The sequence below is a fragment of the Nothobranchius furzeri genome, chromosome 3 (genome assembly GCF_043380555.1).
Source record: "Nothobranchius furzeri strain GRZ-AD chromosome 3, NfurGRZ-RIMD1, whole genome shotgun sequence".
NCBI lineage: Eukaryota > Metazoa > Chordata > Actinopteri > Cyprinodontiformes > Nothobranchiidae > Nothobranchius > Nothobranchius furzeri.
The window spans coordinates 77,641,234-77,654,933 of NC_091743.1; the positions used below are offsets into that span (position 1 = coordinate 77,641,234).

At 44.2% G+C, this 13,700-nt stretch overlaps 1 protein-coding gene and 1 long non-coding RNA gene across 8 annotated transcripts; one reads left to right on the forward strand and one right to left on the reverse strand.

Annotated features, from left to right (window-relative positions):
* Positions 1–241: 241 nt before the first annotated feature.
* On the reverse strand, positions 242–12,669 carry nicn1 (nicolin 1). Of its 7 annotated transcripts, XM_015958311.3 has the most exons (9): positions 12,371–12,669; positions 11,768–11,850; positions 11,534–11,641; positions 11,266–11,415; positions 8,561–8,740; positions 5,815–5,928; positions 2,726–2,794; positions 2,008–2,112; positions 242–1,527 (listed from the first exon to the last, which is right to left on the reverse strand). In XM_015958311.3, the coding sequence occupies exons 3-9, from the start codon at positions 11,534–11,536 to the stop codon at positions 1,486–1,488; spliced, it is 663 nt and encodes a 220-aa protein (XP_015813797.1). In that variant the 5' UTR covers positions 11,537–11,641; positions 11,768–11,850; positions 12,371–12,669; the 3' UTR covers positions 242–1,485. The 7 variants fall into 7 exon arrangements, with proteins under 7 accessions (XP_015813797.1, XP_070406054.1, XP_070406053.1 ...); XM_070549953.1 differs by lacking the exon at positions 11,768–11,850 and having other exon boundaries at positions 11,266–11,412; positions 12,337–12,565; XM_070549952.1 differs by lacking the exon at positions 11,768–11,850 and having other exon boundaries at positions 12,337–12,565.
* LOC139069003 (uncharacterized) lies at positions 11,689–13,329 on the forward strand. The gene is made up of 3 exons (XR_011520232.1): positions 11,689–11,836; positions 12,877–12,960; positions 13,053–13,329. It is a non-coding gene; the product is annotated as an uncharacterized lncRNA (long non-coding RNA).
* The last annotated feature ends 371 nt before the right edge of the window (positions 13,330–13,700 follow it).

Sequence of the window (13,700 nt, forward strand, 5' to 3'; positions counted from 1 at the left end):
GAATGTGGGGTTGTTATCAGCTGTGAGCCACATTCACCACAGTTAAAGCAAATAAAGGCTGAAATATCTGGATGTATGGAACGAGTCTGTCTGATAGACTAGCTTCACCTTCTAAACTGGATTACTGATTTAAACAAACTTTTGTACCTGATTCTCATTTTCCTGCTTCACCAGAATGATCTATTATCTGAGTCCATGCATAAGGAATGCTCTTTACCCTATAAAGCATCAGTGTTTGAAGGACTATTGCTCATTGCTTTATTTAACTCACTAATGACAAAATCCCACAACAAACCAAAACAGTAAATAAAAATTCTACAGGAGTCTACTCTGTGTTCTCTAGATGGTTCCACCAGGACTCTGAGGCAAAGACACCCTGGATGTTAAAATCCACACTTACTACTCCCCCGTGTTTGTTAGTCCCACGTTGGTTCAAACGTTCTAAATATCTAAGTCACCTAATCTGAATATGGTCAAGCCTTAATTGAGTTTTTCAAACAGAAATGTGATTAAATGAATAAATTAAAGCTGAAATGTTTACAGAACAATGATGCATAAATCAGTAATCAGAGCCCAGTGATCTTTGTGTTTATCTCAGGCCTAGTCCACACGTAGCCGGGGTTTTTTGAAAACGAATATCCGCCCCTCCAAAAACTTGCATCCACACCACCGCGTTTTAAAAACAAACTCTGTCCACACGTACCCGGATAAATACGTTGTTAAGGACATGCCAGACCTGTAGGCGGCAGTACTTCCCCCGTTCTTAACCTCGTCCTTCGTCTGTGGTCTTCCGCAAGGAGCAGTAATTCCGCTTGCAAAAACAAACAAGCAGAAAGCGCTTGGACAATTGATGGATCGGGTAGTGACAGAGCGCAGCTCTGAAGGCTTCCATGTTGCCGGCTAGTGTAAACACAGGTCGCACACGTGATGTCAGCATTTTTTTGTCGCGGAAAGTGACGTTGCGGACCTTAAAACTCCGGTTTTGTCCGTCCACACGCAGACACCCAAAACGGAGAAAACGCAGATCTTCACTTTGGCCGGAGTTTTTAAAAAGATCCGTTTTCGTGTGAAAAAACTCCGTTTTCGTGTGGATGACAGGCCAAAACCTAGAAAAATATCTACGTTTTGGCAGATCCCCGGCTACGTGTGGACAGGGCCTCAGATGTTAAACCTGTTTCTGTTCTTCATCGTAGAATCAACCAGGAATCAACTCAAATATCTCTGCTGCCCCCGTGTGTCCACAGCAAGTATTACACACATCAGACAGACGGTCACCTCTTGCTGACATCACAGACCTCTAGACTCTGATCCACCTTCTACAGTTAGAAAGTCTCTGCAGGCCGAGGAGAAACTGTGAAGCAGTCCCGGATGTTCTCCGAATAATTGCTTTAAAACTCATTTATAAACAAACATTTTGATATGAGGTGATAGTGGGCTCTAGGATGGTCCTGATGGTGGAACACAAAAATCCAGTTCAAGGTCACATCAGGTCAGAGACAGGAGGTTGATATCGTAGCTTCCACCCACCTGGAACAAAAACACACACGCTGTTTTTATTCGCTCACAAACTGCTGAGAAAGTTTCTCGTAATATTTTTACTGGAACTTTAGAATCATCTGGGTTTGTGTTCCAGATTCGGTGGTTTTTGACTGAATGGATCCAAAGTTAACACCTATTATGTGAGTGTGCACACAGAGAGGCCATGCCTGGTCCTGTAACTAAAATCTAGAATAATTAACTGACAACTGGAAGATTCTGGGTCTCATCAGTAAAAACCCAACCGCAAACATGTGGTCTCTCTCCAGAGTGAAAAGAGCTGAAGCTGAAAGTATCAATGCATGTTTTTAGTGCTGGATCATCATCACGTCTGCTAGAGGTGAGCAAACATTTCATATGTGATGTCATCCAGATATCAGTCAGTCAATCAGAGAGCATCGAAAACATGAACCCCCCCCCCCCCCCAGTTTGTCTCTACAAGCCAGACTGGACTGAGACTAGGAGACTCACGTCGAAGCGTCCGATGGAGACGGTGGTCTGGTTGGTCTGCATCACCTCAGTCAGAGCCCACATCTGCTGGATGCTGGAGGAGACGGTCTGTGGGTCTGGGAGACTCTGCAGGACATTCATCAGCTGTTAGTTTTCTTTAATTCCTCATCAGTAATGTTTGTTCACAGGAAGAGTTTCATTTGGCAACTCAACTCTGTCTCCTATCCCAGCCAGGGAGGGACCGCGGGAAGGCCCCTGAAACATTCCAGGGTCACTGAGGTGACATGCGCTGCTTCTATCGTGGCTGCAGGAACTGAAGTAGGGATAGTCCCAACCCACCACCCCACCTAGTGGACACTTATGTTGTGTGGTCTGAAGTCTGTTGCATATATGTATTTTTTTTGCAGAGCAAAGCTGCCCTCCCGGTGGAGGGTAACTCTGAAGTGCCTTTTTTTCCCTCCACCTGAACCAATCCTCATGTAACCCTCTTATCTCTATTAAGGTAGTGCAACTCAGGGTTGCGAATGACCACAGTCACCAATTCTTGTCAAGTGTCTTGCCCATGTATGTCTGATCCCTGAATTGTGTGTACTGAAACTCTAATTTCCCTCTGGGATCAATAATCATTGATTGATTGAGTGATTTTAAAACCAGGGTTACAGGTGACATGAAAACAAACTCTGATGAAGTTGATGATTGATGAAATAAAATGTACAAAAAGTCCTCCAGAATTTCTGACCTCCAGATCAGGATGTTCATCCACGAGGATCAAGTCAGACAACCAATCAGAAGCCTCCTTCTTTGTGTCCTGAGAAAAAAAAGCAACAGGGATGATTGCAGATTTTTAAACATGAAGCATAAACTCAGGAAGTTATTTTATTGTTTATCTGGACTCCAGATTAATGACAGAGGACTCCAAAGCATTTCATCCTTCATCCATTCACACGCTGGGGTGATGAGCTACATCGTAGCCACAGCTGCTCTGACAGAGGGGGTTACAGTGGGAAGCTGCAGAATAAGTGATCCAGAAGGTTCTGCTGACTTCTGACTAAAACCTTTTAATTTCACTCAACATCAAACGTAATGATGGTCCACCTGTCTGATCCATGTCATCATCCGGGGCAGCAGCAGCTCAGGAGGTAGAGCGGGTTGTCCAGTAATCGGAAGGTTGCAGGTTGGATCCTGGCTCCGACCAGAAAATGCTGCTGTTGTGTCCTTGGGCAAGACACTTAACCCGCCTTGCCTGCTGGTGGTGGTCGGAGGGGCCGGTGGCACCTGTGCTTGGCAGGCCTGGCTACCGTCAGTGTACCCCAGGGCAGCTGTGGCTACATTGTAGCTCATACCCACCAACGTTTGTGTGAATGGGTGAATGACTGATTGTGTTGTGAAGCGCCTTGGGGGGTCGTAGAACTACATGAAAACAGGCCATTTACCATCCATCACAAATCAGACATGACCAGCAGATAAAATGCAAATGATCTCAGATATTTTCTGTTGCTGGAAAGAAGCAGCTTGATGTTTCTGGTATCAGAACACACTCAGGAGTCGCCATGGTTCTGAAGCAGCTAGAATCAGTAGATTCCAGCTGTCACGGCTGCCAGCCTGAAGAGGGAAAAAGCAGCCAGGATCACCCAGCCCTGGTGATTGACCGGACACTGTCCCTCCTCCTCCTCCCTTCCAGGCAGCTGAGGAGCACAGCTGAGCTGAATCCATCTGATGACCAACACCTGGGATAAAAGAGCTGTGCCTTCAGCAGTCTGGGAGACAGCAGTGCAGGGGTTCTGCTGTTCTCCATGATTCGTTTGGTTTTAACCCCTTCGTTTCTTCGTTCGTTCGTTCGTTCGTTCGTTCGTTCGTTCGTTCCTTTGTTTTGATGAGTTTAACTTTATAGTTTAAACTCTTGAGTGATCCTGTGGATCTTGTGTTTGTTTGTTTTAAAGGTTAACTTTGTTTGTGGAAATATGATTGACTTCGGTTTTAAACACCTTCGTTGCGGTTTAACTTTTAACTAAGTTTTAACCAGGTGTTTTAATAGTTGATCATTCGTCTTTTAACGTTAACCTTTTTGAGTTTGTGTGTGTTGCATTATCTTTATAATGCTCGTTGTCTGTTTTTCTCGTTTTTAGAACCTTTTTATAACAATAAAACCCTTTTAATATCCACTGTCCAGTTTTTATGTTATCCCCATCCTTCACATTTTACCATCTCATGTCGGGGACGTAACACCAGCAGATGTTTGGATTGTGAGCTGAAAGCCGATGATCCGGCGTTCTCCTTCCCTAGTCTCCACTTCAGAGGTAAACGTGAACTTCGATCTTCTCCACCTAGGACCTCCTCTCTGACTCTGCTGCTCTTCCGTTTGAGGAAAATCAAACCTGGATGTGAGTAGATGTTGTTTCCATTTCTTTGAACAAACACTTTCTTCATCAGCTGATGTTTAATGTCCAGACTGAAGCTCTTATCAACTCAGAACACTTCCTGTTTCTGCAGGAAAATTCCCGGGAATGCTGTCAGCGGGGAACGCGTCTGGTTCGGGACCAGTGTGATAAGAACATCTAAGATCTGCAGCAGGAGCAAGTCTGGATGAATTTAATGAAGTTGTCTTTCTTCTGACAGAAGCATGAAGCTGTTTCCTACAGGAGTCCTGGACTCGTGTCTCTAAGCCCAGCCTGGACAAGGACACAGCTGCAGACGTGCCGGACGTGTTGGAGCTGGTGTTGTTACAGCAAACCATACCATACCATACCATCTTTATTTATAAAGCACATTTAAAAACGGCATGGCAGCCGAGCAAAGTGCTGTACAGAATAAAAAGTAAAAACACAATATAAAACAATACACGGTCAACAATAAAATGCACAACAAGGCAGATAATTAAAGTCAATAAAAAGACCCATAATAAAATAATAAAAGTCAGGGATTTAAAAATGCCTGGTCGTAAAAGTGAGCCTTCAGCAGCGATTTGAACTGGAGGAGGGATGGTGCCAGCCTCACTGAAAGAGGAAGTGCATTCCATAATGTCGGAGCAGCATAGACAAAAGCACGCTGCCCCCCGCGTTTTGTATTTCATTAATGGAACACGAAGCAGCAGGCAATCAGCAGACCTCAACGCCCGGTTTGGCACATATCTAGTGACAAGATCCGACAGGTAATCCGGTGCTAGACCGTTCAGGGCCTTAAAAACAAAAATCAGGATTTTAAATTTGACCCTAAAGTTTACGGGTAGCCAGTGGAGCTGCGCCAGTACAGGTGTGATATGTTCTCTCCTAGGAGTGTTTGTTAAAAACCTGGCTGCCGCGTTTTGTACGACCTGAAGCCTGTTAAGAGCGGAGGCAGGTAAACCAATTAAAATGGAATTTGCATAATCCAGTCGAGAGATGATAAAAGCATGGATTACGGATTCCAGGTGTGCTCGTTTCAGGATCGGTTTTAAGCGGACTAGTCTGCGCAGCTGATAAAAACACGATCTGACCACTGCATTAATCTGAGGGCCCATGGAAAACTGTGTATCAAATTTCACCCCAAGGTTGGTAACACACTGCTTGAGGTCAAAAGGGAGAGTGGCCAAATCAGAAGATACTTGGGTTGTTTGGTTAGGGGTCACCAAGTCTCTGGTAGGTCTTTTTTTCTGCTGCTGTTTTCAGGAAATCGAGACCTGCTGCAGCGTCAACGTTTAGTTCACCTAATAAAGTTCTGGTTTGTCCCGACAGTTCAGATGTTGATGATGAAGGAAACTGCATGTGTGACACTTAAAACCTAAATGGACAAACTGAGTTTATCTGACTCTAAAACATTTCAACTGTTTAATGTTAACGGAATAAAACTCACTGGTTCCATGTGTGGGAATATTTGGATTTCTTCCAGGTTAAAGGTCAGCCAGGCAGAGGACGGCTGTCTCAGGATCAGTCTTACAGACACCACATGATCCGGTTCCATCTGCATCTGTGGGAGAACAGTAATGTGTAAAAAGTGTTGGGGCGGGGCTTCACCTGGCCACACACACACCTATGATTAGACAGAGGTAGACATTTTTTTCTTCTAGTTTCTCAAGAAAAACTGTATTTTTTGGACATTTAACTTTCAGCTCAACTCTCCACACAGTAAAGAGGCCGAAGTCACATTAGATGTCTACCTCCTCAATAACTGCTGTGGAAGTAAAGCAGCAGAATCCAACTCCCAAACCAAAACCAGAAAGTTTCAGAAGCAGCTGCCAGACCTCCATCTAGAGTCCCAGAACCACAGAGAAGCTATTGGATGTCAGGCTGCTGATGTGCTCATGAGAACAGCTGAAGGACTGAAACACCATCCTGTCTGGAGGGCTCTGTACCACACCAGTTAGTGGGTGGGTCTCTATGTCTTACGTAGTCTGGAAGTTGACCAAATGTGGGGATGGGAGGAGATTTGGGTTGTCACGATACTAAAATTTCAAACTCGATTCGATACTGGAAAAAGAACTCTATACTCGATTTCGATACTATTTAAAAACACCAATTTATTGAACAAGTTTATTCAAAAAATAACATTCCTCAATTTATATTGCAAAAATAAAATGTTAAGAATTAAGTGTATAAAGCGCTAAAACCTTCAAGTATCAGCAGTTTTCAAAACGTGCATACAAAAACTGGCAAAAGTTAACACTTTAAATCATGAATTGTCTCTCTATATATACACTATTTGCAGAGTGATGTTTTGCTGCTTAAACTCTGTTTAAGGTGCATTTTTGTCATAAGATGTAATGCCATATGTTTCGTTCTGTACTTTTGAACAACTCTGTTGGTCAATAAAGGGAGAAAACAAATTTCTCCACAGTAGGACAAAGGTACATCTACCAGTAATCTTAATAAAAACAGATTGGCGCACGGCAGTGACGTCATTAAAAGCGCCGGTTAATTAGCCGCAGCTAGTCTGTTCACGCCTAGAAATCCCAGACTCGCTCCAAACGAACAGGGGAATCACGTTAATGATTCCTAACAAAACCTTTCGACATGAAGATGTTTTGGTGCAGATAATGTCTTATTTCGAGGCTGCACCATGGGTGCCCGTCCGCACCCGTTATATGGATATACACTGATGGCGATTCGCCGATGGATCTAAATACCCCGGGGAATCCAAGTAGCACCAAAGTTGTCAGCGTGAGTAAACAAACGTACTGCATGCTAGAAATTAAGTCCGGGTTGCAATAAACAGGAGTTTTCCTTTAAGCACACAAGCGTGAATATACAACTACGTGTCGGACTTGGTATGCTAATTAAGTTGGGCTGTGAAGCGCCTCCCAAATTCGCTGTTGCCACTGTTAACAAAACTTGGATCGGAGACAACTCACGTGGGAAATTGCAATGTAGCCATGCGGCGTCTTCTTCTTCTGTTTGTCTGGGAGGCGGAGGCTGCTTTACGGCATCTGGCTGTCGTGCGTGTCGGTGTACTTGAAGAAGGCTGTGTATATGTGAGACTCCCAAATATCGATACCACAGGGATGGAATATCTAATTTAGAGACTACTTTTAGTATTGATTTAAATCTAGGTATTGATTTTTTTGACAACACTAGAGGAGATACTCTTCTGGGGTGGGTCGGGTAGGTGGCGTCGGACCCCGTGGGGCTCTGCGATGCTGCTGCTTTGGGCCCTGGCTAGATAGGCTAGGATCTCCATGCCCTGTTTGGATTTCGGGAATGAGGGTTCCCATTGGGGCCCTTGGGGGAGCTGGCTCCCTGGAGGGCCAAGGCCCCCGAGCTTTTCCTCCTCATCTTCAGACATTTTCCTCCTGCTCCTTCACATCACCACACAAACATGCACACATGGCCTTGTGGTGTTGGTAAGTCAGGGTGTGTGTGTATGGTTCCCATCTCTGCAGACTAATAGCAGCTTGTGCCACACTTTTAATTTGCACATTAAACACTTCCGCCAACAACATTCCATGAAAATGGCCTTGGGAGTGAGCACACCCAACAGCACCTGGTAGGGGGGATCTCTCAACCTCACCCTGGGTACCGGAGCAGCACCTAGACGCTAAGGGTTCTGGGGTAAGCTGGATGTGTGGTGGCATCAGCTGGTGTAGGCCAGAGCATGACTGTGGCCCCCCAACCACAGAACACACTTTAACAACACGCATCAGCACCAGAGCGCAGGGAGACCACGGGTCTTTCACACTTCTGTTCTCGGTTTGCTGTCCGGGGCTGATTGCTTCACAGCCGGACAGGACCCGGTAAATAAATAAATAAATAAATAAATAAATAAAAAGAACACCAGTTTCATAGAGGTTCGCCTGAAGTCAGCATCCTCTGAGCTGTTAACAATCTGGAGACCAATATTCACTGGTTTTGATTGATGGTTCCAGCATGGAGACATCACCAGACATCTCCTGGTCTTCCTCACTAGGATAGACAGCAGAGACACTGGAATGTCCTCCTGACAGGATGGATGTGCTGGAATGTTGGGAGGGGCCTGGACGATGATCACAGCTGAAGGCTTCAACTGAGTTCTCAGATCAAAGTTGGGATCCGGCAGGAAAAGCATGAAGAAGCCAAATGAAAATCAGCCAACCACAAACATCTGGAGGTTTGTTATTTGGACCCACCTGAGTCCTGTGGATGGAGAAGTAGTCCTGGGACCCCCCCTCAGTGTGGGGGTTGTCCATCAGAGGCAGGTCCTTCACAGCAGTGCACCACTTAGCAGGTCCTTCCAGTGCAGAGCTCCTCCTCAGCAGCCGGACCGTCAGGTAGGCCGTGTAGAAGTTCTTAAAGGTGATGTCTTCAATCTGGAGGGCAGACGGGGAGGATGGATCTTGATAAAACGGATAAGTCGGGTGTCATTTTATTATCACGGAGCTGTTCCTGTTATTAATGATGCTGATTAATGAAGTAAACCCTAGAATAAATCAGGCTCTTAGCAGCTGTTTGGAGACAGAAACCACGCTACATCCCTGTTTTCTGAGTCAACATGACGGGAAAAGCTGGCTGGAAATTATTCCTTTATGGGAAACTTTCTCCCAGCGATCCTTTGAAGCTTGGAGATTTGAGTTAATGAGGAGCCGGTCTGCGTGGAGAAGGTTTGTAATTAAAGCTAAAAGCTGCAAGTAGGTCAGAGCTTAAAATGTCCAGTGTGTGTGTGTGTGTGTGTGTGTATGTGTGTGTGTGTGTGTGTGTGTGTGTGTGTGTGTGTGTGTGTGTGTGTGTGTGTGTGTGTGTGTGTGTGTGTGTGTGTGTGTGTGTAGGTGTGTGTGTGTGGGTGTGTGAATGACGAATGATACACTTGTAACGTCCAGCAATGGTAAGTTTTTAGGTGCTGTTTGACCATCCAACATCTGGTCAAAAAGGCAGACACATACTGCATATGTTTCCTTTAAATCAGCCTACCGTCATCCCACCAGCTGGAACTCAGAGCCTGCAGCTCTGACAGAGATAATGAAATCATAACAATAACATCCTCTCCTCAAGGTCCCTCACAGAGCACCCTCTTATCTAAGACAAGCATGAGAGCATTTAAACACTAATGCTCTGTTTGAGGATTTTCAGTCTGGTTTTAGAGAGTATCACAGCACTGAAACTGCATTAGTGAGAGTTACAAATGATATTCCCATGGCCTCAGATAAGAATCTTGTGTCTGTTCTAGTCTTGTTAGATCTCAGTGCTGCCTTTGACACAGTTGATCACAATGTTCTTTTAGAAAGACTTGATCATTTTGTAGAGATCAAAGGAAAAGTGCTAGGCTGGTTTGAATCCTACCTGTCTGACAGATTTCATTTTATAAATGTACATGACAAATCTTCTTCATACTCCAGGGTTACTTGTGGAGTACCACAGGGTTCAGTGTTTGGACCAGATCTTTTTACTATATATATGCTCCCAATTCCCAAAATCATTAGACAGCATGGGATAAACTTCCACTGTTATGCTGACGATACTCAGTTATATTTATCCATTAACCCTGATGAACGTAATCGGTTAGGTAGATTACAGGCTTGTCTTGAAGACATAAAAAATTGGATGACTCTAAACTGACTTGTATCAGTTGGATGTTTTCACCACTGGGTGTGTGTGTGTGTGTGTGTGTGTGTGGGGGGGGGGGGGGGGTTCAAAGTGTGTTTTTATTTGCTAGGAATGTAAAATGACTTTCATCATATTTAAATTTTCTGATTATATGTAAAAGTAAATAAAAAAACGAATAAACTGCCTAATGGAATGAACCTGTTATTTATATATCTGATATTTTCAGAAATTCAAGATAAAAGATTGTTTCATTGCACAGGTGTACAACAAAGTTGTCTTTGCGCTCACTAAAGACAGCTCATAAGGATGTAGTAAAATATAAGGACAATTTAAAACCCAGACTGAGAGCCCTTGAGACAGATTCCCTGTGTTGTAACTGCCTTCTGTAATTTTGTATATAACATGTGTTTACTCAGTTATTAAACCTGCACACAACATCTTTTACTCCCTCTTACACATCTCTCCTAGTGAGCTGAGGGACGTACACATGTCTGTGTAGCTAAAACAAATTTAACTGTAATTTATTCAGCCTCTTGCCCAGCACTCCCTTGAAAATGAGGTTTTTAATCTCAATGGGACCTTCCTGGTTAAATAAAGAATAAATAAACAAGGCTAAAATTGATATCATACACACACACACACACACAATATTCTGGAGGGAACGTGTTCTCCGTGAGTGCTCTGATCTCAAAGGAAATCCTTCTGCTATGCTAGGATTTGGGACCCTTTGTAGAGCAACAGACAAACCTCATGAATCTGATTCCAGTTCATGTTTTATTTTACAGCTACGTGAACCTCCCAGAACCTCCTCTGCTCCCCGATCATACACAACAATAACCAGTTTCTCCATGATTGATCAGATTCACTTTTTATTTATTTCTGACAGGAACCTCTCCTCTATCCCAACTGCATTTAGATCTTCTGCAACTTGTTTGGTCCTTTTGTGCTTCGGCAGCCAGTGTTTTGATCTTGTGGTCAATAGTTTTTTCTCTTTTTTTTCGGGAAAAAAACAGGGAATCTTCTCACGTGCTGAGGACGTAGCATGACCAAATATGGTTAATTGAAGGTGTTTCGGCAAATGGACACGAGCATCTGGGTAGCACAGGTGCGATTTATCATCAGACGACTGCAGAGGAAAGTGCATAGGAGGGCCCCCCCCCCACACACACACATTTCATAAATCAGTCTTTTGACTGTTCGTACACACATTCTACATTTAGGTTGTAGGAGGGAATAAGGACAGTTTCTATGAATGTTTGATACATGACACCCCTGGAGTGTGTGGTTGGCTTACACTGATGGGTTTCCCTGAGTGGGGGGTGACATCGACCACACAGACACCTGATGGAACTGGTTCTGCTTTAGAGTCTCTGATGTGCAGCTGGACCGGAGGTTTGACGGTGCAGCTCACCGGCTCTCTTCCATCAGTGCTATCGTTCATCTTCTGGAAAAAAGATATGAAGTTTAGGATTTGTTGACTTTAACTGCTGGTTCCCACTTTAATAACCCTTTCGTCTCTGATTTAAACCAGTTAGAAACATTATTATGCTCATTCTGGTTACCATGGTATCCAGCAGACAGAGATAGCTATTCTGACTCTAACAAGAGCCAGGATGAGGGGCACATGATCTCCAGAGCTGCAGCAGCTGATGGACGTTCCTGGGGCAGACCTGCTCAGAAGGGGAGGTCATTGACAGCTGAGGGAACGCATCACTGATGAACATGAAGAGTAAAAGCTGAAGAAGATGTTTCTGCAGCTCAAACGTCTGAACTGGGAAGATCAGAAGTGGACAAACCAGATGTGGAGAAAGAGTGTGACCTGGTTCTGTGGATCAGGGTTTCCTCTCCACCATGGGGAGGCTCAGGTTCGTGTGCATTACTTAAAAGGAGAAGACGTGGTAACAGGATGCATTATGGGAGGAAGGTGAGAAGCAGAGAGAAGTGATGCTTTGGACAAACCTCTGACCTGCTGCTCATGAGTGTTAGTTTATATGGCAGCTATCTAAACATGATCATCATTAAAATGACCAAAAAACGAGCCGAACTTTCACCAACAACTTTTAAACTTTGGGGGGTTAGAGTTACCAGTGAAAAACACATGATTGTTTTGTTATTTTAAGCTACTTTCTGGTAAATATTCTTGTGCCCTCTGCCCAGTGTGGCTCCAGAAGCTAATGTTTCTGCTAGCACCATGGACAGCGACTCGTTTGGAGCAAAACAGTGTGACGGAAACCGGGAGGATCAAACCGAACCGTTTAAACACCTCTTATTCACCGTTTGATAGTTAAAACGAATTAAGTAAAGTAAATAAATTCACAACAACCGAACAGGACCGCTAGCATGGCGGCTAACGGACACTACTGACCGTAACGGGATTATCCGGTTCGTTCGCTGCTCACCTTCTTCTGCCCGAGAATCTTCAGAGTTAAAGGAAGAATACGGATTAAAAGTTAGATTAAAAAAATGTTTCAACAGCTGGTTTTTACACGTCAAAGATGCTCGGCTTCACTTCCGGACTTTTACTGTCGCCAAAGCAACTACGAGAGTCTTAAAGGGCCAGCAGCACGGAAGTCCACGAAAACAAACAGATCTCCTCCTTCTCCCCCCTCTCCTAAAACCAACTCCTTTTGCTGATTTGTCACATGTTAATTGGTAGGAAAACGACTGCTGGATGACTTTCGCCGTTGTTCGAATCCCTCCTGTTGTTGTAAACACAGAAACCAGCAACACTAACAATGATAACTGGCTGATGATAACACTAATAATGATAATACACAGTATTTCCTCCTCTGTGAAACAGGAGCACAAACAGAAAGCAGGTGCAGCAGGTTCATCAGCAGGTGGCACCATTGCTTCGTGGATTAGATCAGATCATGTGTTTGAAATGTGCGTCTCCATTAAACAGATCTTCAGCATCTGTAAGAAAATCCAACAGGCAGACAGACAGCGTGGTCACAGACTGGATTTGATTCCCTTCAGGTTGTTTCAGGTGAGCAGCTCTGGAATCAGAAACAACCAGCGTGTGTTTTATCAGTCAGAGGCAGGAATCTGATATTCATCTCTCTGTGTGTCCTTGTTCAGAGACTTTCCTGAATGTATTGTATCTGTTGTGATCAAGCCTACTCTCCACGTGCTCCATGGTGAGGATGACCAGCTCAGATCCATCACAGCAAACTCCAGAGGCGTTTCACATCTGCTCTGTTCCCTCTAACCTTTACTGGTCTGGTTCTGGCCCCGGTCTCCTTTTACCAGAAGCACCACAAACATCGTAACCTCTGAAGAGGACCTTCTATAGCCACTCCTACCTGCCTACATGTTTGGCTGCCGCACATTTTTATATCTTTACATCAAAATTCAATGGGATGAGTTACTCAGGTAGCCATATATCAAATAATAAAATTATGGGTTGTTTTCCTAATTCTCTGAACGTTGTTGGTATCCTGACCTAAATTCACCTAGCAGCTGATTTTCTGCAGGAGACAGGTGATAAAAAACATAATGATGTCATAAACGCATCATTTAATTGAATTTTCTGAATTCAGATGAGTTGCAGTAGAAGATCTCATTTAAAGCCTTCTTGTGAGGAAACAGGTGCTGCAGAGATCTGCTGCAGTCGTCTCTCCAGCTTTCTTCCCCGCCTTCCTCTCCTCCTCCCTCCCCACCTTGAGATGTCCTGCCGTGGCAAACATCCATCCATCCTGTGTAATGTGTGAGAAACAGTAGGGTGGT

Excerpts from the sequence above, each read along its gene's own strand:
- nicn1 (XM_015958311.3), bottom strand. Across the intron at positions 5,929-8,560 it reads TCTCCATCCACAGGACTCAG|ATGCAGATGGAACCGGATCA; the intron begins GTGGGTCCAAAT and ends GTTCTCCCACAG. Across the intron at positions 1,528-2,007 it reads TCTCCATCGGACGCTTCGAC|GTGGGTGGAAGCTACGATAT; the intron begins GTGAGTCTCCTA and ends TTTTTGTTCCAG.